The sequence below is a fragment of the Micropterus salmoides genome, unplaced genomic scaffold (genome assembly GCF_014851395.1).
Source record: "Micropterus salmoides isolate LMB-PRFRI ecotype aquatic unplaced genomic scaffold, ASM1485139v1 Ms_hic_scaffold_14, whole genome shotgun sequence".
Classification (NCBI taxonomy): Eukaryota; Metazoa; Chordata; class Actinopteri; order Centrarchiformes; family Centrarchidae; genus Micropterus; species Micropterus salmoides.
The window spans coordinates 3,691,861-3,719,441 of record NW_024040485.1 but is presented as its reverse complement, the minus strand read 5'-3'; the positions used below and the strand labels follow the sequence as shown (position 1 = coordinate 3,719,441).

At 42.6% G+C, this 27,581-nt stretch overlaps 1 protein-coding gene across 1 annotated transcript; it reads right to left on the bottom strand.

Annotated features, from left to right (window-relative positions):
- Positions 1-3,566: 3,566 nt before the first annotated feature.
- LOC119902951 (potassium voltage-gated channel subfamily H member 8-like) lies at positions 3,567-14,158 on the bottom strand. The gene is given in 8 exon segments (XM_038719355.1): positions 3,567-4,597; positions 4,697-4,946; positions 5,230-5,429; positions 6,835-7,029; positions 9,859-10,045; positions 10,346-10,503; positions 10,985-11,219; positions 14,135-14,158. Coding segments are annotated over 8 exon segments (1,503 nt in total). The 3' UTR covers positions 3,567-4,343.
- Between the last annotated feature and the right edge of the window lie 13,423 nt (positions 14,159-27,581).

The following is a 27,581-nucleotide window of genomic DNA, read 5'->3' as shown; positions in this document are numbered from 1 at the left end:
CCTTTGGCGTGTACCTACAGTGGTGGAAGATGTGCCCAGACATTTGACTTAAGCAAAAATATGCTGTGACGTGAAACTTCTGCAGTAAAATGTATACTTAAACCAAGGAATAAAAAGTATAAGCCTCAATATACTTCATTAAAGTATACATCATGTTATTGGATGTATTTAGTTACATTTCACCACTGTGTACCTGTGGGAGTGGCCCTCAATGACAGAAAGGATGGCACTTTTCTTTGGCTTAGACTCTTGCTTCCCACTCTGATGAAGCATCTCAAAAAACATCCTGCACTCTTCATCTGATGGTCTAATATCAGGAAAACCAGGGCCTTGAACATGACGGGGCTCTCGGTTATGACAGAAATTGATGTTTTGGATCTCTGCATATTGGACATCTCTGACAGACGCCGTACTTGGCTGTGCCCATGCACAGGGCTTCTGGGTGCAAGCCTGCCCATCCCTGATATCAACAGCAGCCAACACACAATACAGCAGAGCTGATGCATGTGAGCATACCTCTCCTAAACCTGCCTTACAGGTACAATGAGCCATTAAAACAGTCCCATCATCCTGTACTGTGATCCAGGGGTGTGTTGGGGTTACACTGAGGCTTTGTGAATGCTTCACCTGCAAATTTTAACCAGAAGTTAACAAACTACATGTTAGCTAGCTAGATTAAAACATGTAGTTTAAAATGGGGACATGATGTTATTCTAGACTAATAACTAATATTAACTAATGTTAATATCGCTTGAATAAAACACTGCCACTTACCCTTCCTGTGATCAGGAACATTTTCTTCAACTCCAGATGGTGAATTTTGGGATCATTAACCCATCCTGAGGTGAAGTAGCAGTAGGCTTCGGTGCTTTTAAACGCCTTGAGGGCTTCCCCGGTGTATGGAGATGGATTGTGGACGAGGTAAATGTAAATATCAGCAAACGTCAAATTTGGCAGGTTTTTGCTAGACTTTAGTGGAGTCAGCAGTTCACTGGACAGTCGATATGGATCGAAACCTAACGTATCAACCTTCTTCAAATACCGTTGCTTTTCGTCGGTGGTGAGGTGTGCTATTTTCGTGTGCGACATCATTCATTCTAACAAAGGAGGGGCTGCACAGCGGTCCTAAAGATGGCGGCCACAACAAAAAAGTCACGTGATTGATCAGCCTATCAGCTTTAAAGGCCGTCCCTCAGACATCCCGTTATGCAAAGCGGTGACTGGAGCTTTGATAAAAATTACAGAAAAACCTCCTATTTGTATGAAATACATAAGATGCTTTGTAATTTATGTTTTCTTAAATGTTTCTGCTAATTGTCATTCCTATGACAGTTTACTATTGAAACCATGAGTGAAGGGCCAATTTAATATTACTGCATATAACTTTTATGGTTGGTTGTTCAGTTGGTTTGTTAAAGTGCAGTTGTTACATTGCTAGCAAATGTGTGCTGTGGATAAACTGTCAAAAACTCAGATAAGTCTATTTGGTTAGAGGTGTTTTGTTGATACAGAATTGTTATTGCAGTACTGCAGCCCTTATGGCGGACGATGTTGAAAGAAATACCCTAGCAAACAGCACTGGTCACATCAAACTCTCCGAAACTTTGATCAGCTAATAGAGCTTAAGTTGTGCTTAAGGTGTGCTAGCCTCTTTGTGGCTAACGTGTCCCTCTTACTGAAAGTCAGTAAGGACTCCACATTTTGTTAACATATTGTTGTTATATTGTTAATTGGTAAAGTGCATTAATTTTAATTCAGTTATTGACTGGACTTAAATAACTCATCATTTTAGCAGGTTATCTGCTCATGTTCAAACTTTCTGCACATTCAGAATCTCTCCCACATATCTGTGTTCTCCTTCTGTAAAGAAAAAAGTCGTAATATTATGTGACAAACGTCAGCATTTAATGAGAATTTGGCTTCACTCGTAGTCCCCTGGACCATCTGACAGACACTGAATTGGATGAGACGAGGAGGTGCTCATGCCTTGGGAAAATGAAACTAACTGACAGCACCTGTGATCAGGCAGAATTCTCACCACAAATCCACACACGTTAACTTCAGCAGCTGTAATAATGTCGGAAAAGGCAAGGGCTATTTATGCAAATCATATTCTGCTATTATACTAAAAAGATTCAATGCTTTTTTCATTTCCATGACATTAAGGGCTTATGTATACAAAATACTAACTAACTGCGAAATACACAACACTTAGGATTCACTTTCAAAAACTTTGATTTGTGAATATAAAATTTCCCAAGAATTACAAGGCTATTAATCAGAAAGTGTTATCCATGACAGAACCATAGATGGTGTTTTTCAGAGAAAAATTCTCGAGATGAAAAACCTTTGGATAAAGTCAGTCATGTATATCAAGTCATAACGCTTTCAGGAAAAATAAATGATCTGATTTCATGTCACAAAATACACAATTATTGGTTTCCATTCACTGGATAGATCCACTACACAAAATTTTAAAATGGATTTCTTTTGCTTTGGGAAATTTTAAATATTTAGTTCATAACAAGTGATTAGTACATTTTAAATAGAATTGTGAAAGGGAGTTTCTGCAGAAAGGGCGGCTGTGGCTCAGGAGGTAGAGCAGGCTGCCCGTTAATCGGAAGGTCGGCGGTTCAGTCTCCTGTTTGAGCACTTTCCCTAAACATGTAATAGAGTTGAGCATGGCATTAGTTATGGATTTGAATAGATTACAATTTCCAGTTAGGTCATGTCTTATGCAGATGATCTCAAATGACAGGACACAGCCGCTACTGTCTACTGAATGAATAACCGATCCAGTCCTTGTTGTACAGTGATTTATAAATTTTTTTATTGTATTATTTATTTATTTAATCTTTTTTAGAAAAAATGTTTTTGATTGACCATTGATTCAGTATTTAGAAAGTCAATCTTTTAAAGCTTTTGTCAATAAAAAAGAGTTGTTTTAAATTAATAACCTGTGGCTCAGTAACGTAAACAGCTAGCTTATAACCTTAACGTTACCTGCCCATCACAACATGACAACCCAGAGTTGAGACCGGGTGGCAGAGTCGCAGTCTAACACACTTATCTGCCCTTCTATTTCAGTAGTTACCCACCCAACACCCTACGCAGAGTCGCAGTCTAACACACTTCTCCGCTCCTCCATGCCAGGAGTTACTTAGTGAAAACCCTATAGTGACAGTGTCTGTCCCCCGACCATTGAAATTATTTAAATCAAAGGTAAACAGAAGAGGAGCTGTGCATGAAAACCTCATAAAAATTAAAACCACAAGAGCAATAATGCAAACAAATAGGAAAATTAAATGTGGACTCTTAAACATCAGATCTCTCTCTTCTAAAGGTGTACTAGTAAATGAACTAATATCAGATTATGATATTGATTTATTTTGTCTTACTGAAACCTGGCTGGGGGATGGAGAATATGTTAGCCTAAATGAATCCACCCCTCCCAGTCATATTAATACTCACATTCCTCGAGGCACAGGCCGAGGAGGTGGAGTTGCAGCTATCTTCGACTCTAGCCTACTAATCACCTCTAAACCTAAACTAAATTATAACTCATTTGAAAGCCTTGTTCTAAGTCTTGCTTCGGCGCGTTATACACACACGATTAGTGTGTCTCTAACTATAGAGCACCTGGTGTTTACTCACAGAACGCTTGTCTGCCTGTCTGTTCACATGTGAAGCGCAAAGCGACCACACAGGGCAAAGCGACTACGCAGGCGGAGTGTCGCTTCCTGTGTGAAAAGACCTTTAAGAACTGTACACCTTTTAATGTGCCTGATTTGTTTGTGTCAAACCCTGAGGCTATGGAAACACATTAAAGCAGAAATGCAATTTGAAAATGCTGGAATAATAATTAAATGAATACAGAAATATTTAGAATGATTGGAATCTTGCTAAATTTGGGTGGAAATTTTAGTTGGCTTTGAATACTGGACACTGCGCTTATCGAATGTGAAGTGTGGAAAAGATGTGACAATGTGTGGTCGAGTTATACAGTTACTTATGTCGAAACATTTAATCTATTAGCACGATTACTTATTTTGGAACATCGAAAGTCTCCATTTGGCCACAAAACCTCAAAAGCTTTGCAAATTACCACAGCAGGGTCTTTAAATAAATGGTGAAGGATTTCATATTCAATTCAAAATGGCTGACTTCCTGTTGGGTTTGGGTGTGACTGGTTACTACACATGTAGGAAAACACTGGATGAAGGTTTGTGGGTTGGTCGGCTCAGGTTGAAGCATACTGAATGAAAGTGTTGCGAGTTAGGAATCAGGGGAAAGAGTTTTCTGTCACAGGTTTACTGTTGGGAGAAATGGAATCCTACAGTAAGTCAACACCAGTTTTCTGTGTGTGAGAGTATATTTAGTACCTGGTCCTGGCTGCCCTCACACAGGTTGTAGGTGAGGTTGTTGCGGATGCCTGAGACGAAAACACTGGCATACTCGGGGCAGAGTCCCAGCACCTCTTTCAGGTGACGCAGATTGATATACTGAAGGTGAGTGTGTGTCAGCACTTTCACATCAGCATTGGTCTTGATCACCTGGTCTGGTCCAGGCAGGTCAGCCCCAAACAGGTTCCCTTCTCCTAAAATCAAAACAATAACACAATTTCTTTCTCCATGGTGTACCACATAAACACCTTAAACATGAGGTTAAAAAAAAGTCACTTGACCACAAGACAAACCTAATGTTGCCAGCACCGTGGTGTCGTTCAGCACCTCCAGAGACCCGGAGCAGACATAGTAGTTGGCATGCAGCACGTCGCCCTGACGGATGAGGTACTCCCCGGGGATGCAGAAGGAGGATTTTATATGGAGGGAGAGTGAGCGCTGGCAGCCACGACTGGCCCCCGCAAAGACCGGCAGCTGGAGGATGTCCCTATTCCGATGCATGGCGATGTCGGCCCGCAGCTCATCAGGGAAGTCGTGCAGGAGCTGGGGATGTGTGACAGATGTAATGAGCTGTGACATTGATTGATAATTAAGGAATGGACTCCAGTTACCCTTTTTAAATTTCAATAGGATGTCAACTGGCCACGTGCTGTGAAAGATCATTGACAGTTACAGCAGCATATATTGATCATGGACTGTACAACGGCTGTCAGTGCTCAAATGTAATCATCATGTGTCATCTAAACATTGCCCTGAAGTTTCTTTAGGGCAGACAGCACAATGTACAAAAGCATGACATGTCAACAACAATGAAAGGGATTCCTACCTCATTGACATCTATGCCACTGTTGACAGACCATGTGTTCTGGAAGTACTCCAGCATGCGATTTTCGAGCTGCTCAGGCAGATGGTGGAGACGGATGAAGTCCTTCAGGTCCTCCATGCTTGTGTCGTAGAGAGAACGGCGTGAGTACATACGCTGGATGACGGTGGTCACGTTACTGAACACCAGGGTGTTCATCAGCGCTGTGTGAGAGAAGGAAACAAACAGCATAAAAGACAATAAATGTTGCTATAAAGGCTGAATATTTATATTTCTAGATAAAGTTTTATTCTGAATGCTGTTTATTTTAGGCCACTGGTTCCCAAACGTTTTCAGCTCAAGACCCAAAAGAGAAATCTGGTGTCTCCCTGGGACCAAAATTTACAAAAGTACTGCTGTATGAATTGCTGTAACAGCTACGTTTATAAACAACGGGTAAAGGAAAAACCATGAATTAAAAATGCATATAAAATGTATTTATTTCATCATAAAAGTAAAGAAAAACAACAGTTTTCCTTTCTGTGTCTCACCCCTTTCTCAACTCCCATCATCCCTCAGCACCGACATGTCTTTTTAAATGATGCCGACCTGAAAGTAAGTGGCCGGTTGAAGTTTTCAGCCAGCTGGTCTATACTCTGGGCTCGGTTTTCCAAAGTGTTGTTCTGAGGTCATGCCGAGCATTTAGTTTGTTCCTGTATTTGTTTGTCAAGGGATGCTGAAGTCAAAATGCCAGATTCACATAAGTATGTGTTGCCTAATTGAATCAACACATCTTGAAGGGCAGGGAAAAATGTCTGAACTTTCCCCAATACTGCAAATGTTTCGTTTGGAACATTTGCCTGTGCAATTTATTTGTTTTAAAACTTTCATTACTGAGCACTTCCCCACATTTTACACACTGAGGCATCTCCTCTCCCTTCTGAATGGCTTTGGTAAAGCCAACTTTAATAAACTCGTCCTTGTACTTTTGTTTGGACATCATAGGATCGACAGTGACAGATTACAGACTACGCACATAGAGATTCTGTATGAATGTGGACAGCAGATCAGGTTAGGGAGAGGTGAGAGAGAAAACCTCACTCAGCATCTGAGCTGAACAGACCAGAGCAGCAAAGAAGAATGCTTATTCACATACCTGTATTTACATGTTGCAACATTGTTATGCATTTTACTCATTTTGGGTCCTAACCCTAAGTTTGGGAAACATGTTTTTAGGTTATTACAGTTTATACTGGCAACGAGAGAAAAATGACTTTTCTTTACTTTCAAACTCTTTCTGCTTTAAAATAAAATATAGTTTTATATTGATCACTACCCAATTATCTAGACATGTTACTGTTTACTTACTTAATGATCCACACAGGGGCCACAGTAATTTACATCTTTGTTCTGACATGAATAAAAATGAACACAGTAATTATCCTCTGTGTTGTTGCACTAATAATTGCCTCCTCAGCTAAAATACTTTAGTTTATTGCTATGTAAAGCCGGCAACAAACTGAATCTTAAAGACCATCCAACCCACTTCCTGCTGAATTTCCTGCACTGGCGTGCTGAACAGAGGCCCTGTTACGCCAGAGGGACAGTGTACCCTGGTGTCAGACATACCGCCAACAAGCATGGTGCAGATGCAGAAGATCTTCTCAGCAGGGGTGTTGGCACTGATATTGCCAAAGCCCAAACTGGTCAGGCTGCTGAGGCAAAAATGAAGGGCAGCGACGTAGGAGCTGTACATCGACGGGCCCCCCGCCGTGCTGTTGAAGAAGGGCATATCCCGCTGTTTGCTCAGTTGAAAGAGCCACCCTTGAAGGAGGAGGTAAAGGATGAGACAATAATGGTTCTGTTTGTTTGTGTGTGTCAGAAAGAGATTTTCAGCTGTGTCAGGAGTGTTAATTATTATGAAGTTATGATCTAACCTCCCTATAGACACATATAATATACTGACACAAAAGTATACAATCACACACACACAACACACACGTTGCATAGGCGACTGGACCAGAAATGGGCTGCACCAGCTGTGTGTAAGTTCTCTCCTAAGTTAGGACATGAAGTTGACACTAGATGCTTAGTAACTGCTAATTAGTTTGTAACTTGGAGCAGAAAAATGGCTGTTTACCATTAGTGAGTTTAATTCTGTGACATTTTATGGTTTACTCCTACGTTGGGGCCTGTGTAACTATTTAGTTGCTACATAGAATTATGTTGTAACTTATCTCTGTGGTGCAACCACTTTTCTTCTAGTAATGCTTACATACCATTGACCATCAGATCCTATTGCAGAGACTGGAATATTTCATTGGCATTAAAGGAACCGCTCTAAGCTGGTTTAAGTCCTATTTATCAGATCGATTTCAGTTTGTACATGTTAACGATGAGTCCTCCATGCACGCCAAAGTTACTCATGGAGTTCCTCAAGGATCTGTCCTTGGACCAATCCTCTTCACTTTATATATGCTTCCTTTAGGCAATATTATCAGGAAACATTCCATAAGCTTTCATTGTTATGCAGATGATACTCAGTTATATCTATCGATCAAGCCAGATGAAACTCATCAGTTAGCTAAACTTCAAATGTGCCTTCAGGATGTTAAAACCTGGATGAGCTGTAATTTTCTTATGTTAAACTCAGATAAAACTGAAGTTATTGCTCTGGGGCCTAAGCACCTCCGTGACGCATTATCTAAAGATATAGTTTCCCTGGATGGCATCGCCTTGGCCTCCAGCACCACTGTGAGGAATCTTGGAGTTATCTTTGATCAGGACATGTCGTTTAAGTCCCACATTAAGCAAATTTCAAGGACCGCCTTTTTTCACCTACGTAATATTGCGAAAATCAGGAACATCCTGTCTAAAAATGATGCAGAAAAACTAGTCCATGCATTTGTTACTTCTAGGCTGGATTACTGCAATTCCTTATTATCAGGCTGCTCGAAAAAGTCCATTAAGACTCTTCAGCTGATCCAGAATGCTGCAGCACGTGTTCTGACAGGAACCAGGAAAAGAGATCACATTTCTCCTGTTTTAGCTTCTTTGCATTGGCTTCCAGTAAAATCCAGAATAGAATTTAAAATCATTCTTCTTACCTACAAAGCTCTTAATGGTCAGGCACCATCTTATCTTAAAGAGCTCATAGTACCTTACTACCCCACCAGAGCACTGCGCTCCCAGAATGCAGGGTTACTTGTGGTTCCTAGAGTCTCCAAAAGTAGACTAGGAGCCAGAGCGTTCAGCTATCAAGCTCCTCTCCTGTGGAACCAGGTTCCAGTTTGGGTTCAGGAGGCAGACACCATCTCCACATTTAAGAGTAGGCTTAAGACTTTCCTCTTTGATAAAGCTTATAGTTAGGGCTGGCTCAGGTAGTCCTGAACCATCCCTTAGTTATGCTGCTATAGGCCTAGACTGCCGGGGATTTCCCATGATGCACTGAGCTCCTCTCTCCTCTACTTTCTCTCCCTCTGTATGCAACCTTATCCCATTATTGCATGTTACTAACACAACTTCTCCCCTTTCTGGTAGTCTTGTGCTTTCTCGTCCCTCTCCTCTCTCCTCCTATCACTTCCTGCAGGTTTTCTGGCTCTGGAGCTGTGGAGTCTGGATCTGTGGCTGCGGGTCGCCTGCTGCCCCCGTGTTCCTGCTCGACACCCTCTACTGCAACGACTATTGTTGCTAGTCTTATTGTTATTATTGTTATTATAATCATTAACATTACGATGGTTACCATTAACACTATTATAAATATCTGTACCATTTTTCATTTAGTTTATAGCAACATTCGCTGTCTGTACCTCTGTGTGTATATTGTGTAGGCTGCCTCCCTCCCCTCTCTCTCTCCTTACATCCCTCTCTCTCTCTCTCTCTCTCTCTCTCTTCTCTCTCTCTCTCTCTTTCACTCTCTTTCTCTCTCTCTTTCTCTCTCTCTCTCTCTCACCCCAACCGGTCGAGGCAGATGGCCGCCCACCCTGAGCCATGGTTCTGCTCGAGGTTTCTGCCTCTTAAAAGGAAGTTTTTCCTTGCCTCTGTCGCCTAGTGCTTGCTCTTGGTGGGAACTGTTGGGCTTCTGTAAATATCATCACAGAGTACGGTCTAGACCTGCTCTTTTATGAAAAGCGCTGTGAGATAACTGTTGTTGTGATTTAGCGCTATATAAATAAAATTGAATTGAATTGAATTGAACATACAGCTGCTGCGACAGGCTGCAGATGTTTCATTTTGGGTTTTTATTGTACTCCATGTTTTAACACACAAACAAGACATTTTGTGTTGTTTTCTTGCAGCCATCTTATACATATATATATTTAAGACACTCCTCATTCAAGTGCCAGAGTATGGTGTTTGCCACCATCTCATGAGGGGGGACACAATAAATGTCTCCTCGCTGTATTGGTTGAATCTAGTCTGTGGTGTTATTTGTTGGATTTTTCACGTATGGTAACTGAATCAAGTCTGCAAAGTCAGCACTGTGCATTTATTTCCTGTCAGAAGGCACAGTGAAGACATTTTACACATGATGGCACATGGTTCTGGTGGTTCTGCTGGAACTGTTACTTCATTTATCCTTTACAGAGAAATCCTTGCTGCATGAAACACCAAACCTGACCTTCATACTTCAACAGCTTAAATCAGACTTACCGTTGTGCCAAGTCTTTTCGTTTGCCATCTCCATGCGTCCAATCACGTACCAGATACAGGCCATCCAGTGTGCCAGCAGAGTAGAGACTGACATTAGTAAGGTCAGCGCCGAGGCGTTGTACAATTTCTGAAACAGGCGAAGGAAATGCAGCAGGCGTATAGTCTTGAGCAGGTGGACGAAGGAGCTCTGAAGAGGAGAGGCAAGCATGGGGGGCATAGTGAGAAAAGGAGAAAGAAAGCAAATCCCTCTGCCCTGTTTTGAAACACACTTTGACTGTATATACTTCACAGCAGCCACTTGTTTTGTTCAAACAAATCACAATTTTGGGAGTACTTGTCACACAGACAGGCAGCAGCAGCTCTGTGTAATACAAGGTACGTACTCTCACCCGCTATACATTTCTGGAGTCTGGAAGTTGCTATGTATTATAAGGCATCAGCTGTTGCAGAGGGCAGTGACAACATATTATCATCTAGTTGTACTCACCACTGGGATGTGCGCAGCATACAGCAGGTCAATGGGCAGGGCTGCAACCAGGTCCACAAAGAACCAGGTGGTGACGTAGTGAATGCAAATGGAGCGCGGGTCATACACCACCTTCCCTGACTTGTCCACATAGGTGGTGCTGAAGTTCAACACAATGTCTGGAAATACAGAGGTTAAAGGTAAGTTTCCCCCCCGGGATTAAAAGACAAATACAATGAAACAGATTGTAAACAGTGAGGATAAATGACAAGTGTCCCAAGCTCAGATTCAATCCTACTGGGTCACTTGTATGTGATGATGTTTGTCACACTGAAAATATAAAAGAATAACATGGAATAGCAACAGGGTAGTGTACCAGCTTTAGTCATGTTAATGTCAGCTTAAAATAATTACAACATAAATGACAAGAAATGACTTGATGCCTGGGTTGCTATGATTGTCCTGTTACTATAGCTGGCAAGGAATGGCAAGAAAATCAATAGATATAGGATGAAAATCTCATGTCACCACATACAAACCTTTTTGAAATCACCACAATATTATTATAATTCAGATCAGTAATTAGTTGTGCCACAGCACAAGAACTTTAGGTAAAATCAGGAGGCCATGTCTTTCACAGTAACACCTTTCAACACTCACCTGCAATAAAGAGCAATTCCACTACAACGTCTGCGATGACAGTCAAGGGTGCATCTATAGCGGTGTGATCGGCGGCCGTGAAACTGACGTTGTAGGGCACGGTGACAGCCAGGTAGAAAGTGCCAAAAATAATTAGCCAGTCCTACAGGGCTTTCGGCACACTGTAGTGGAGCAGAATGAAGCGCGACTTCGGCGCTGCTGCCACCTCCAGTCTCAGAGGCTTTTCAATAAAGCTCTGTAAGTGAACAGGTAGAGTAAGTGTAAGTGCAACAATATCTTGGAAAAAAACACAAAGACATATCTTTTTTATACACACACACACACACACACACACACACACACACACAAACATTCTCTTTCATATCAAGCTTACACTAATGAATCTACATAAACACACAAAGCACATTAGAGAAGCTGCATGAATGAATAACCTGATAACCAGATAGGGTGCTGTGAAAATAAATCATGGCAGTGCCAAGATTTTGCAGAGAGACAAAATCTCTTGTGTTCTGACTGCAGATGATTCAGTAGAGTGGGCAACTGACAGCTTCCTATAAAGAGAGGCAGATATTTTAAATGCCCATGGATTAACAATGCAAAATGACAGAGATAGGACTGTGGTCAGTGAGGGGAAACTTATTACCAACAATGACGCCTGATAATTTCATACATGACTTGGCCTTGGCTTGACTTCATCCCTACAAATGCCACTGGTGCTTTAAGTCTCAGGTGGTGCGCTACAATGATAGCTGAGTCATTATAAGGGGAGCTAGGACCATCAGCTGCTTTTATTCTTTAAAAACCTGCTTATTCATTCCACTCATTACATTTTTATTGAGAAAATCCAATTGCAGAATTGAATTGCTATATTACTGATGAGGTGGGGTCCATTTGGCACATATTGAGACTGTAGCTCTCCAACTGGGGCAGAGCACTTGGCACATAATAGCCTTAAGCATGTTTAGGAGACAGGAGGAGAAGCTATTACATTTGAAAAGTTGTGAGAGGGAAACATTAATGAGCACTAATCCATCCAAAAACAATGTAGCTACTTCATAAACAGGTGTTGGCATGCAACAAGGTGGCTGGTTAATGAAGTCTTAACCTAAGAAGGGCTCTGAAGATGCCTGGTTGACTTGGAGGGAATAGACTGAATATGTGATGACAATGGACAACCTTTTCTTGTACTTCAAAAAGAAGAGAAATGACACAACAGTGACACATCTTACTGAAATTATTATAATAGAAATTATAAAGTAAAACTGTCAGGATATGATATGATATTATATATATTATGTTTCAGAGAAAAAGGGTTTAAATTGTCCCAGTGAAACAACTTTCCACACTATATTGATCATGGCTGCTTGAAACTGGACAATTTCTGGTCCCCTGATCAGTGTTTCATCACCCATCTGTCAGTGGGTTTTCATTGCTTTCATGAAGTTTGTAACCACAGTGGAAAATCCAGAAGAAAGACCTTGCTGACTGCCATCAACAGCTTCGGCCACTTTAACGATAGTTCAAGCTACGTCAGCCAAAGCTTTTTACTTAATTTGCCACATCACAAACAACGCAGAGGTCAGGACTCGCAGCTCATCCAAGTGATTAGAAAACACAGCTACAACTGCTCTTCACAATTCACTCACTTACTGCTTCCAACCACATCTCCCAGCATGCAGCAATGATAAAAGCTTCTTTGAATGTGAGTTTAACTTAGCGTTGTTGTTGAGCTAGGTTCATGTTTACAACCTAGAGAGAAATGGCCTGAAGTGCAGGTGCTGTTCCTCCTCCTGAGGACCCCAGCGCCACGGCCATGGCTGACGAGGTAATATTGGTAGACGCATCTCCACAGGTAGCACCTCTGCCTCCTGCTCCAAAAACTGCTTTTGGGCCTGTTCAAAGACAGCTGAGCTTTGGCCCACCTGCAGCTGCAACAGCAGCAAACACACCGGTACGTCGCCCCACACGACACATTAACACCACCAGGAAGATGAAAGAATGGTGCCTGTCAGCTAGAAGCAAGTGGCTCGTCATTGGGGACTCGAATGTTGCCAGGTTTCCCCCTTTCCAGTGCCATGACATGCAAATAGACAGCTTCCCTGGAGCCACGTTCAGGCATGCAGAAGCCATTTTGGCTAGAACCAATGTATCAATGTACAACATTGACAAACTGGTTCTCTCCTTTGGGGTCAACAACAGGGCACAAAAACCAATGACCACTGTTAAACAAGTTCAGAGAGCAATCAGGATGGTGAAGCTGGCTTTTCCCCAGGCCACAGTCATGGTGCCGGAGATTAATTTCTCCAGACACCTACCTCACACAGAGCGGAGGAGAACCTAAGACAGTTGAACTAAACCATAACTAACAATCAGCTGTTTCTCCAAATAATTAGATTTGACTTACAACAGTACCACAGATGACTGAAATTAGCAACCTACTTTGAGCACAAGCCTGACACACAGTCCCAGTGGGTCCCCCCTAAAGGTAAACTACCTCCAGACATTGACACACTCATCCAGACAGACTTACACTACTTCCAAGACCAATTTAGACTCGGCTGGGTTAAGCAAAATTTGAATAAATATGAATTTGAGGCACTACAACAATTAAGACTGAATAAGGACATTGTGATTAAACCAGCGGTAAAGGGAAGCGCAGTAATTATTTTGGACAGGGAACAGTACCTCCACCACTCCACTGACTGACAAGATTATACAATCACTCCAAAAAATTCATCAACCACAAACATCAATTTGACCAGAAACGATTTTGAATTCAATGGACATTTTTTCCTCCAAATTAAGCTGCTATCAAGCTGAAATACTGTAACAGCGCCACTTCTTTTGATTTTTTGGATACCACTACCTTTTAAGGATCCCACATTCACCCAGACTGCTAGACTTGACCTCAAGGTGTTTTTCAAGGAAACTGACACACATGCTCTTCTGCATAAGTCCAGCTTTCACCCAAAGCACACTTTTGCAGGTTTGATCAAGTCTCAGCTGCTGAGGTTTCACAGAATCTGCACTAGACCTGAGAATTTTAGAGGCGACAAAGGTGCTGTTCTCCGCTCTGGCCAGCAGAGGGTACTGCAGGGCCTTTATTTTACGAAGAGCTTTTAAAACCTTTATTCACACAAAACCTCTCACCACAGATTCCTTACTCCCAGTCATCACCACCTATTCTCCCTCAGCAGTACAATTAGTTAAGACACTCAAACACAACTTTCAAAATTTTATTTCCACAACTCAGCTGTTACAGGACCACAGACTCATAGCTGCATTTAGGAAGAATAAAAACCTGCAGGATACTCTGGTTAAGGCCAAGCTGGCAACACCTGTGAACTCTAGACCCACCGGGCACGGATAATTTTTTAAGCACCAACCTTGGGTGTGCAATCCAAACAACCACAATGTTTTTGTTACACATAGGCATGGCAGTGTTCATTCTAAAAATTGTGTATATTTGATCAGATGCAGACGGTGTGGGAGAAACAGGGAACACTTTGTTGGTTAGATTCACACAACACAGATACAAAATACAGAGGAAAAAAGACACACATATCCCCTTGGTTAAGCACTTTATTGAGCATGGCTGGCCCCAGCTCGCTGCACTGATCCCCCAATGTAATCCCAGGTGGTCCACAGCCCAGAGACGACGGGAGGAGAGGCTCTGGATACACCGACTGGGCACTTTGATTCCAGGGGGCCTCAATGAGAGGTGAGTGCTCGGGACTGGCCGACAGCTGATGGCCTGTGCATTCAATGTCGCTGCCTTCGGCGTCGACATTTCAAAAATGTCTTCCCTAACCAGCCCGCGACTCGTTGTCTGCTGTCCTGATGCCCTCCTCTCGGTGGGGCTCCCTCACTTCATGCACTTGTCTCACAGAAGACTTGTAAATATGTATATATGTATGTGTATATGTGTGTGCAATACTCACCACCTCAGGGCACATCATTTACTGTCATTTCATGGTGTCCTCTTGCTGATTTATGTATGGTTTATTTGGCTCCAACACATCAGCTACTGCTACCTCAGCCTTTCTTTGCCTGCCCAAGTTTATACAGGAAACACTGTTTTGGGTTCAAGGTGAATTTCTTAACATTCGTGCTCCTTTGGTTCTCTGGGCCCTCATGCTGAAGGTTTTTGCAGCCTCTTTAATTTCATGGTGTTTACAAAAATATGTATACGTTGACCCACCTTGTGGTTACGGCACTGTGCCTTATATCAGTGTCCTTTTTAGTTTCTGTTAGATTTATTCTCAGAGATCTATGTGATAGTTTGTGTGAGTGTCTGGCAGAGTTTGACAGTGTGGGACATGGTTAACAATTTCATACAGCCTGACCAGGTGAATTTGGCTCTAACCTCAACCATTTGACCCTCTGACCTAAACCCAACCAACCGGGAAATTATAATTCTTGCAATTGATACACACTGGATGTTTATTTCAATTTTATTAAAAGAAAACTACACTACGTCATTGGGAACCCCCCCACCACCACCACCTCACAGGAAGTGGGAGGTCTCACCGTGACCGGCACACTCACACATCTGCAGTCACAGAAAGATTCACCTCACCACACAGTTGTGACAGCCGAGCTACACATCCCACCTAGGGACGATCTCCTACTGCCGGACCCTGCAACACTCCCCGAGCCGCGGCGCTCCACCAAGGCCACCGTGAGGGATCAGGTAACGGGCTGGTCCCCAGAACCACAGCCAGAGACACAGAGGGAAAACTTTCCCATGTTCTCTTCCTCTCCGTCCTCCGCTCTTGGACATCCTCCTCTCTCTCCTGACTTCCTCTCCACTCCAGTCCCTGATCAGACTGCTGCTCCTCTCTCTCCTTCGCTCTCCCCATCCTCTCAGGTCATACCTGAGCCTCCAGCTCCTCTGCCAACGGGGGTGACGGCGACTTCTGGGAAACCCATCACCGTGGACAACACGGTAATACTGTCTGACTCATCTCCCCAGGTAACTAAGCTCTTCCCCCCCTCCCCCCTGTTCCAAAGACTGGACAAGGTCCAGTCCAGAGACAACTGACCTTTGGCCCACACGCCTCCCCACTAGACACATCAACACTCAGAGGAAAATGAAGGAGAGGTGCCTGACAGCCAGAAGGAAATGGCTCATTATTGGTGACTCAAATGTGGCCAGATTTCCACCTTTTCAGTACCCAGACTTACAGGTGGACAGCTTTCCTGGAGCCACCTTCAGGCATGCAGAAGCCATCCTGGCCAGAACCACCATCTGCACCACAGTCCAAAAACTAATCCTCTCTTTTGGTATCAATAACAGGGCCCAAAACATACAAACACCACCATCAAGCAGCTACAGCCCGGTTTGCTCTACTCAGCAGGGGACTGAACTTCATTCCAACAACCAGCGGCAACCCAAATTTCCAAAACCAAATTCGATTTGACATACAGCAGTATCACAGACGACTTAAACTAGCGACCTACTTTGAACACACACCTGACACACAACCACCACTTTTCACTCCCAAGTCCCAGTGGGTCCCCCCTAAGGGTAAGTTACCTCCAGACATTGACAGACTTACAATACCTCCAAAACCAATTGAGATTCGGCTGGGTTAAACAAAATTTGAACAAATATGAATTTGAAGCACTAGACCAATTAAGACAGAACAAGGACATCATCAAACCAGCCGACAAAGGAAGCGCAGTGGTGATGATGGACAGGGAACAGTACCTATGGGAGGGCTACAGACAGCTACACGACACGACCTACTACTCCAAGCTAAAAAAGCCCATTTACAAGGACACTATTCCACTCATTGACAAGATCATACAATCACTCTACAACAAAAAACTCATCAACCACAAACAGACTCTATACTTGAAGGGTGACAGCAAACCTCGAACCAGACTGGTCTACATGCTACCCAAAATTCATAAGGACCCTGCTGGGTGGAGCAAACTTCATGAGATCCCTCTAGGACGTCCTATTGTGTCTGACTGTAGCAGCGAGACCTACTATACAGCTGAGTTCATTGACCATTTTCTCAATCCCCTCTCGATCAGGCATGCCAGTTATATCAAGGACACCTATGATTTTGTGGAAGGAATTAAGCAGATTAACATCCCCCTAAATGCATTCCTCTTCACCATGGACATTGATATTCTCTACACAAACATTGTAATCTCAGAAGGCATTCAAGCAGTCAAAAACATATTCCAAAAATACCCAAACGCCAGAACACCTGACAGAGAACGTCTCGGGTTACGTATGTAACCCTTGTTCCCCGAGAAGGGTCGGTGACGACACTATGTGAACGCCTCTGGGCGTGGCAGGGCTGAAATCATGAATGAAACTACTCCAATCCTATTGGCGTTGCTAGAACAGTAGCGTGTGACGGCGTAACTGGAGGCGTATATAAGCACGCCGGACACATTAGCTCTTTGCTATGAAGCATGGCACTCCAGGCGGGGTGAGGTGTGGCGGACCGACGCAGTGTCTTGTTCCCCTTCTCGGGGAACAAGGGATACATACATAACCCGAGACGTTCCCCTTCGAGGGAACTCGAACTGCGTCGGTGACGACACTGTGGGAACGAGAATACCCACTATGCCACGCCAAAGCCTCTGCCTGCCCCCCAGCATGCCGTGCCTTCCTTCCTAAACACTCGTCTCTCATTGAAAATTAATTTCTGTGTGGAAAGGCCTTAATTCTGCACACTGTATTTGCTGTTTACAGGAACCCAGGCACCCCTCTGTCGTGGAAACACACAACTCCTTCCACCTCATTCCAGCAACCCGCTCCCGTCACAATCTCCAGCTTCAGCAGCCCTGTTCGCCGTATCTCACAGGGGAACCTCCTGGGTATTGAGTTGCAGCAATTCAGCACCCTGCGAGGCTGCCGTTTACCAAACCTCAGCCATGGCCTCCACAGGCAGAGCTCATCTCCTACAGCCACCCGAGCCTCAGCTGAGGGAGAGTCAGGGGCTCAGCAAAAGCCTTCAGGTCTCAGGTAATGTCTCAGGTATTGTGAAAGCTGTCATCAAATTCAATCAGACGTCAGAAGTTCAAACATCAAGTTTTCCAGCATCCCAAGATCGTTAAAAGTATGTGTCAAAGTTTTAATGTTAAATAAATGTAACTTTACCCCACACTGTCTGTTGTCTGGAGTGTTTCCCACAGACAGACTTTACTTGGGCGGGTCGCCCAGGTATATGAACGGCTGTCCAGCTAACATAACATTATATTTCACAACACATTTTAGCATTTTTCCGAACGACACAGAGCGAGGTGTTATCTATTATGTTGCAAGATGCAAGATTTTACAAGCATGGACCAGGAAGAGAGAGACAGAAACGGCCAGGGCATACCGGTGTGTTTGCAGTAAGAGTGTGGGGAGAAGATAAGTGTAGGGAAAATGGATTCAATAAGGTGGAGAATTGAGTAGAACTGAAATTGGTGGAATAAGCTGCTACAAATAGAAAATATAGCCCGCTAACACCGACCACGACCCGCCGCCCAAGTTGTCTGTCATTCTGTGGGAAAGATTGCAAGAAGTAGTTGTCATCCTGGACCTATTTTTTCATTCTCTAGAACCAACAAAGTAGTTTTGTTACTCTGATCAAACTGCCATTAAGAACATTAACTGAAAAAACAATCACTTGCCTCATTGAAACAATGTACTGCAGTCTTTATCTAGCTAGGTATTTTTTTTCAAGGGAAATAAGGTGTGATTGCTTTAATATGCATCTTAAAGGGGCGTTTCAGTAGGTTTTAAGACTGCTACCAGGCGTGTGCTCGTATGCGTGCTCGCTTGAAGTCATGAGCAAGCATAATCCAAAACACAACCACTTTCATACAGAAATACCACAATAAACGCAGAACCACCGGCATGCAGGCTGTGGCTTTTCTCCAGACATGTTCAGGCTCTGTTACTTCAACGTTCCCGTCTCAGAGGCAGATCAACACCGGCGCCGTACCTTTCATTCAGCGCAGTGAGACGCGTATCGGTACAATCCTCACGGAAAAATAGCAGAATGACAGCGGCTATAGACAGGCAGGGAGAACAGACAGAGCTGGAAATTCAGATAAACTCCCACTGCCACGTTACAATAACAGTTTTATCAGTTTAAGTTTGAGCTAATCCATGTTCGTTACATGATCACGGCAACGTAACGTTACATTTACTGCATTTAGCCGATGTGCTACATCGTTAGCTCGCCCACTCCTTTAAGTAACTATCTTTATTATCTGTGTGTCTTTCACCGGAGGCTCAGCAATGTGAGCACAGCTAAATGTATTGGATGATAACGAAACAGGTAGTGAGCTGGAATGGATATTATAATGAGATTGTGTCACACTTTATACTTAGATTTACTGTAGTGTCAGTGGATGGCTCTTCCTCTGGGTTGTATATTATGTGGGTCATGTTAGTTACAGCCACTGAGAGGTGGAGAAGTTTGTACCTGAGTATTGGTAAAAGCAATAAATCTAAAATGAACGTTACAAAGCAAACAGCGGCAGGTCCGAGCTACTGTAGCGTTAGCTGGCTGCATCGCTACAGGTTAACATTAGTAAACAAATATGCTTTTTACCGTTATATCCTTTCCTGCAGACTAAATCACAAGTACATAGGATAGTAACATGGGTTGTGTTAGTTGGTGAAGTAATGTGGAAATGTAAATGCTCTGTACTTGTATAGCACCTTTCTAGTCTTTTCGACCACTCAAAGCGCTTTTACACTACATCCACCCACATTCATACACTGAGCCTAAGTGCTAAAACAGAAACTAACATTCACACACATTCATACACTGGCGGAATTCGGGGTTCAGGACCCAAGGACACTTCGACATGCAGACTGGGGGAGCCGGGATTGAATCGCTGACCTTCCGATTAACGGCCAACCCTACCTCGTGAGCCACAGCTGCCCCAAAGCGATACAACTTTGCACCAGATAACATTAGCAACTGCGCGGTGTTAGCCGGCGAGCTAAGGTGGCTTTCTCTGTGTTTAATTTAAAACTAATTTTTTTGTTTAATTTTAAACTAATGCTCACTTTGTTCTTACTCGACATCATCTGGACCTGTTTGATCTGAGGGGCTTCAGCACATAAACCTTTATTGTTGTTTTTATCCTTATGTGGAGCCTGTGTTTTGCTGTTAACTGGTTGTTTCATGGTGTTAGTGGACTGCATGTCGTAAGCTGCGGTGTTATCGCTGCAGTCTGACAGCCTCTGGAGCACGCACAGGGCTGAACCCGACCTGGTGTCCTCACATTAAAAGCAGAATAGTGGCTGATTCTAGCAACGGAGAAAACAGTCATGTGCTTTGAGCCCATTGATATTAAGGGCAATGAAAAATTAGTAATTTCATTGAAAAACTTACATATAGCCAGCCCCTTTAACAAGCCAATTTTGTAGATTGAATTTTTGTCAATATTAAAATCCTGTTTGCCCAAAGAGTTTGTCTGCTAAAAGTGCAAATGAATGCATTTCACACTTGGTCGCCCCAAAAAATAGATCCCTGCGACCTGTAACACAGTTGTACAGTCAGTGGACTGTTAATGTACGTAGTAGTAGTTAATGTAGTGTGTGTGCGTTGTTGGAGTGTGTGTGCGTTCTTTAGTGTGTGTGCGCGTTATACACACACACACTAATCGTGTGTGTGTATATGCTGATGTGAAAGTGCTGACACACACTCACCTTCAGTATATCAATCTGCGTCACCTGAAAGAGGTGCTGGGACTCTGCCCCGAGTATGCCAGTGTTTTCGTCTCAGGCATCCGCAACAACCTCACCTACAACCTGTGTGAGGGCAGCCAGGACCAGGTACTAAATATACTCTCACACACAGAAAACTGGTGTTGACTTACTGTAGGATTCCATTTCTCCCAAAACTCTTTCCCCTGATTCCTAACTCGCAACACTTTCATTCAGTATGCTTCAACCTGAGCCGACCAACCCACAAACCTTCATCCAGTGTTTTCCTACATGTGTAGTAACCAGTCACACCCAAACCCAACAGGAAGTCAGCCATTTTGAATTGAATATGAAATCCTTCACCATTTATTTAAAGACCCTGCTGTGGTAATTTGCAAAGCTTTTGAGGTTTTGTGGCCAAATGGAGACTTTCGATGTTCCAAAATAAGTAATCGTGCTAATAGATTAAATGTTTCGACATAAGTAACTGTATAACTCGAAACAAATCAGGCACATTAAAAGGTGTACAGTTCTTAAAGGTCTTTTCACACAGGAAGCGACACTCCGCCTGCGTAGTCGCTTTGCCCTGTGTGGTCGCTTTGCGCTTCACATGTGAACAGACAGGCAGACAAGCGTTCTGTGAGTAAACACCAGGTGCTCTATAGTTAGAGACACACTAATCGTGTGTGTATAACGCGCCGAAGCAAGACTTAGAACAAGGCTTTCAAATGAGTTATAATTTAGTTTAGGTTTAGAGCTGATTAGTAGGCTAGAGTCGAAGATAGCTGCAACTCCACCTCCTCGGCCTGTGCCTCGAGGAATGTGAGTATTAATATGACTGGGAGGGGTGGATTCATTTAGGCTAACATATTCTCCATCCCCCAGCCAGGTTTCAGTAAGACAAAATAAATCAATATCATAATCTGATATTAGTTCATTTACTAGTACACCTTTAGAAGAGAGAGATCTGATGTTTAAGAGTCCACATTTAATTTTCCTATTTGTTTGCATTATTGCTCTTGTGGTTTTAATTTTTATGAGGTTTTCATGCACAGCTCCTCTTCTGTTTACCTTTGATTTAAATAATTTCAATGGTCGGGGGACAGACACTGTCACTATAGGGTTTTCACTAAGTAACTCCTGGCATGGAGGAGCGGAGAAGTGTGTTAGACTGCGACTCTGCGTAGGGTGTTGGGTGGGTAACTACTGAAATAGAAGGGCAGATAAGTGTGTTAGACTGCGACTCTGCCACCCGGTCTCAACTCTGGGTTGTCATGTTGTGATGGGCAGGTAACGTTAAGGTTATAAGCTAGCTGTTTACGTTACTGAGCCACAGGTTATTAATTTAAAACAACTCTTTTTTATTGACAAAAGCTTTAAAAGATTGACTTTCTAAATACTGAATCAATGGTCAATCAAAAACATTTTTTCTAAAAAAGATTAAATAAATAAATAATACAATAAAAAAATTTATAAATCACTGTACAACAAGGACTGGATCGGTTATTCATTCAGTAGACAGTAGCGGCTGTGTCCTGTCATTTGAGATCATCTGCATAAGACATGACCTAACTGGAAATTGTAATCTATTCAAATCCATAACTAATGCCATGCTCAACTCTATTACATGTTTAGGGAAAGTGCTCAAACAGGAGACTGAACCGCCGACCTTCCGATTAACGGGCAGCCTGCTCTACCTCCTGAGCCTCAGCCGCCCTTTCTGCAGAAACTCCCTTTCACAATTCTATTTAAAATGTACTAATCACTTGTTATGAACTAAATATTTAAAATTTCCCAAAGCAAAAGAAATCCATTTTAAAATTTTGTGTAGTGGATCTATCCAGTGAATGGAAACCAATAATTGTGTATTTTGTGACATGAAACTACTGATCATTTATTTTTCCTGAAAGCGTTATGACTTGATATACATGACTGACTTTATCCAAAGGTTTTTCATCTCGAGAATTTTTCTCTGAAAAACACCATCTATGGTTCTGTCATGGATAACACTTTCTGATTAATAGCCTTGTAATTCTTGGGAAATTTTATTTTTATTAAGTTTTTGAAAGTGAATCCTAAGTGTTGTGTATTTCGCAGTTAGTTAGTATTTTGTATACATAAGCCCTTAATGTCATGGAAATGAAAAAAGCATTGAATCTTTTTAGTATAATAGCAGAATATGATTTGCATAAATAGCCCTTGCCTTTTCCGACATTATTACAGCTGCTGAAGTTAACGTGTGGATTTGTGGTGAGAATTCTGCCTGATCACAGGTGCTGTCAGTTAGTTTCATTTTCCCAAGGCATGAGCACCTCCTCGTCTCATCCAATTCAGTGTCTGTCAGATGGTCCAGGGGACTATGAGCGAAGCCAAATTCTCATTAAATGCTGACGTTTGTCACATAATATTACGACTTTTTTCTTTACAGAAGGAGAACACAGATATGTGGGAGAGATTCTGAATGTGCAGAAAGTTTGAACAATACAAAAATATGGACTTATTTATGTTTTTAGTTCTCCCAGTCTAGGCACAAATGTTCCATACATATTCAATATAAAGTCAGAAAAGCACTCAAAATTGCATGAAACTTGACTTGCGATTGTTTAAAAAGTATGAACAATGTGAAAAAAAGTTGAATTAATGTGAGGAAGGTTAGAATGTTTTCTTTTAAATTCTTTTTTTTTACTTTGAATTTTGAATGTCACACAACATCAAAGGTCGTATTCCTTTGATGATGTCATGACAACATCAAAATTGCTTTGCTGTCGTGTCGTAAAATATACAGTGGGTACGGAAAGTATTCAGGCCCCTTTAAATTTTTCACTCTTTGTTTCATTGCATCCATTTTCCAAAAATCAAAAAAGTTCATTTTATTTCTCAGTAATGTACACTCAGCACCCCATCTTGACAGAAAAAAAACAGAAATGTAGAAATTTTTGCAAATTTATTAAAAAAGAAAAACTGAAATATCACATGTTCATAAGTATTCAGACCCTTTGCTCAGTATTTAGTAGAAGCACCCTTTTGATCTAATACAGCCATGAGTCCTTTTGGGAAAGATGCAACAAGTTTTTCACATCTGGATTTGGGTATCCTCTGCCATTCCTCCTTGCAGATCCTCTCCAGTTCTGTCAGGTTGGATGGTAAACGTTGGTGGACAGCCATTTTCAGGTCTCTCCAGAGATGCTCAATTGGGTTTAAGTCAGGGCTCTGGCTGGGCCATTCAAGAACAGCCACGGAGTTGTTGTGAAGCCACTCCTTCGTTATTTTAGCGGTGTGCTTAGGGTCATTGTCTTGTTGGAAGGTAAACCTCCGGCCCAGTCTGAGGTCCAGAGCACTCTGGAAAAGGTTTTCGTCCAGGATATCCCTGTACTTGGCCGCATTCCTCTTTCCCTCGATTGCAACCAGTCGTCCTGTCCCTGCAGCTGAAAAACACCCCCACAGCATGATGCTGCCACCACCATGCTTCACTGTTGAGACTGTATTGGACAGGTGATGAGCAGTGCCTGGTTTTCTCCACACATACCGCTTAGAATTAAGGCCAAAAAGTTCTATCTTGGTCTCATCAGACCAGAGGATCTTATTTATCACCATCTTGGAGTCCTTCAGGTGTTTTTTAGCAAACTCCATGCGGGCTTTCATGTGTCTTGCACTGAGGAGAGGCTTCCGTCGGGCCACTCTGCCATAAAGCCCCGACTGGTGGATTGCTGCAGTGATGGTTGACTTACTACAACTTTCTCCCATCTCCCGACTGCATCTCTGGAGCTCAGCTACAGTGACCTTTGGGTTCTTCTTTACCTCTCTCACCAAGGCTCTTCTCCCCCGATAGCTCAGTTTGGCCGGACGGCCAGCTCTAGGAAGGGTTCTGGTCGTCCCAAACGTCTTCCATTTGAGGATTATGGAGGCCACTGTGCTCTTAGGAACCTTAAGTGCAGCAGAAATTTTTTTGTAACCATGGCCAGATCTGTGCCTTGCCACAATTCTGTCTCTGAGCTCTTCAGGCAGTTCCTTTGACCTCATGATTCTCATTTGCTCTGACATGCACTGTGAGCTTTCCTAATCAAGTCCAATCAGTATAATCAAACACAGCTGGACTCAAATGAAGGTGTAGAACCATCTCAAGGATGATCAGAAGAAATAGACAGCACCTGAGTTAAATATGAGTGTCACGGCAAAGGGTCTGAATACTTATGACCATGTGATATTTCAGTTTTTCTTTTTTAATAAATTTGCAAAAATTTCTACATTTCTGTTTTTTTCTGTCAAGATGGGGTGCTGAGTGTACATTACTGAGAAATAAAATGAACTTTTTTGATTTTTGGAAAATGGCTGCAATGAAACAAAGAGTGAAAAATTTAAAGGGGTCTGAATACTTTCCGTACCCACTGTAATTCCCTCCCATCTTGATGAGAAACCTGTTTATTCTCCTGCACTGTGGTAGACTGTACAGCTGCATCACAAGTCAGACAAACATACATACTCATTTTACATACATTTTCTTTCCCTGGGTAATCAGAACTCTAAATTCTGTAAACTTTAGATAGAATAGAATAGAATAGAATATACACTTTATTATCCAAGACGGGAATTTATCTTGGGCACATCCCATTTCTTTTCATTTTTTTACTTATTACATTCAAGTTTCTTAGAACAATTTTATTTAGTGCCTTTTGTTTGTTTGTTTTGACTATTTCTAGTTTTTCTGTGGTTTGCACTGATAAGGAGTAGCACTCCTAATTTAGTTGTATATTTTGTACATTCAGAAAGACTTTATAATTCTATAGACAAGCCGATACTATGAATAAAATACGCGGACATAAGATCATGCATCAGCCCATAAAGGAGCTGCTTCGTCCAATCATCGAATTGCACCTGGTCAAGCTGGTGTCCGATAACTGTACCATGGTGCCATTCGAGTGCATTACGAAGGACACAAAAAATATCCTACAGGACATGTGTGTGGTGATTATAAACACTGTATTTATACATGTTTATAAGAAATTAAAACAAAGTCGGGCACAGGAGGGTCACTTGCATTTGACTCAAAGACATTCCACATCAAGCAGAAGCGCTGCTAGTTCTGATGCAGTAGGCTGTAAATTCATCATATCCCAAAATCTGGGTAAGATCTTTCCACGGATTCTTCTGGACGTGATGGGTATTAAAGATGCCAATAGGGTATTGAACAACCCTTGCACAAATCATATAACATTGATTATGGTGAATGAAGTACAAGACATGATAAATACTCAGTTCAAAATCTGTGGAAGCAGCAGTGGCAGTACTGGGGAGAGCGAACTGCTGGGCCCAGAGTCTATCATGCAAGACCACATATTAGAGTTACTAGTAAGAGAGGTCTTTACTTTTCTTCAAATGTGTAAAAAAATGAAGACAGAACAGCACCAGGAGTCTGAGGAGAAGGTATGGTATGAAATCTATACTGATCTGAAAGAGGATGAATCAGAAAAAGTGTCTTCTGGGGAAAACATTGTGGTTACACCCACCAACGCCGTAACGAGCATTGAGGAGAAGATGGCGGATGACAAACGCAATCTGAATCAGCCCAGCCCCTCCAAGGATGCAGTCAAGGCAGCGGAAGCTGATGAACCTGCTTGTCACAGCACAGCAACCACCAACGCCGTTAAGATCATCTCCCAGGCAACAGCACACCCAGTCCAAGAGTGGGACAAAGAAAAATTGAAGACAGAGCAGGACCAGGAGATGTCTGAGGAGGTGTGGTATGAAACCTTTACTGATCTGAAAGAGGATGATCAAGAAAAAGTGTCTTCTGGGGAAAACCTTGTGGTTACACCCACCAACATTGTAACGAGCATTGAGGGGAAGATGGCAGATGTGAATCGCAATCTGAATAAGTCCTGTCTTTTATCTTAGTTCGCAGTCCTGTGTCTCCATGTAGTCCTGCCTCCTGTTTGGTCCTGTCCTTCCATGTTTGTGTTTTACTTTGGTAGATCTGTCCTTTTTTGTTCTTGTGTTCTTTACTTCCTGTTTTATTTTGTAATCTTCTGTGCCTGTTGTTAGTTTAGCATATTCCCGTGATGATTATTAGTTTGTTACAACTGCCTTTGTTTCTGTACTTTTGTTTATGGATCTGTGTCTGCTTGTGTTTGTAGTCATTTTGTCGTTTTGTATTAGTTTCCTGCCTGGTTACCTTGCTGTTTCACTCTGTCTCGTTTCACTGTGTGTCTGCTGTGCCTAATTAGCTGCTCATGTCGTTCACCTATTTTGTTCACCTTTTCAATTCCAAGATGGCGCTGTCTATAGCTGTCTGCAACTGCTTGTCACAACACAGCAACCACCAACGGCTGGTGACACCAAAAAAGAGGAGCTGTGTTACCCGGTTCTTCAGATGTGTTTTCAAGCCATTCTCAGCCTTCTTCAGATGTGGCCGGCCACCAAGAGTAATCACTGGCAACAACTAGTAGTGTAAAAGCACTTTTATTGACGGATGACTCCAAAGTTCGATACAAGAACAGAACTTCACTATTAAGGATATGTCATCGCTGTGAATGTGATGTACCGTCGCCGGTTTGAGACAAGACGGTGCAGTACGTTCTCGGGAGGAGCCAGATGCAAATGCTGTGAATGTGGCGTAGTGTAAAGGCGCTTTGAGTGGTCGGAAGACTAGGAAGGCATTGTACAAGTACAGAACATTCACCATTTAGCAAATGTCATTGTGTGACAGAAGCCAGCAAGGCTTTGCAGTGAGTAAACCTCACTCCTCGACACCTTAAGAGACGCACGGTCGACCGACGCTAGTGCCCATGGGTTTAAGCCTCCTCATGAGTGTGTCCGCCTCCTGTACCCGAGTCAGGACAGTGCAGTACGTTCTCTGGAACACCCAGTTACAATTGCTGTGAATGTAACGTAGCTTAAAAGCGCTTTGAGTGGTTGGATGAC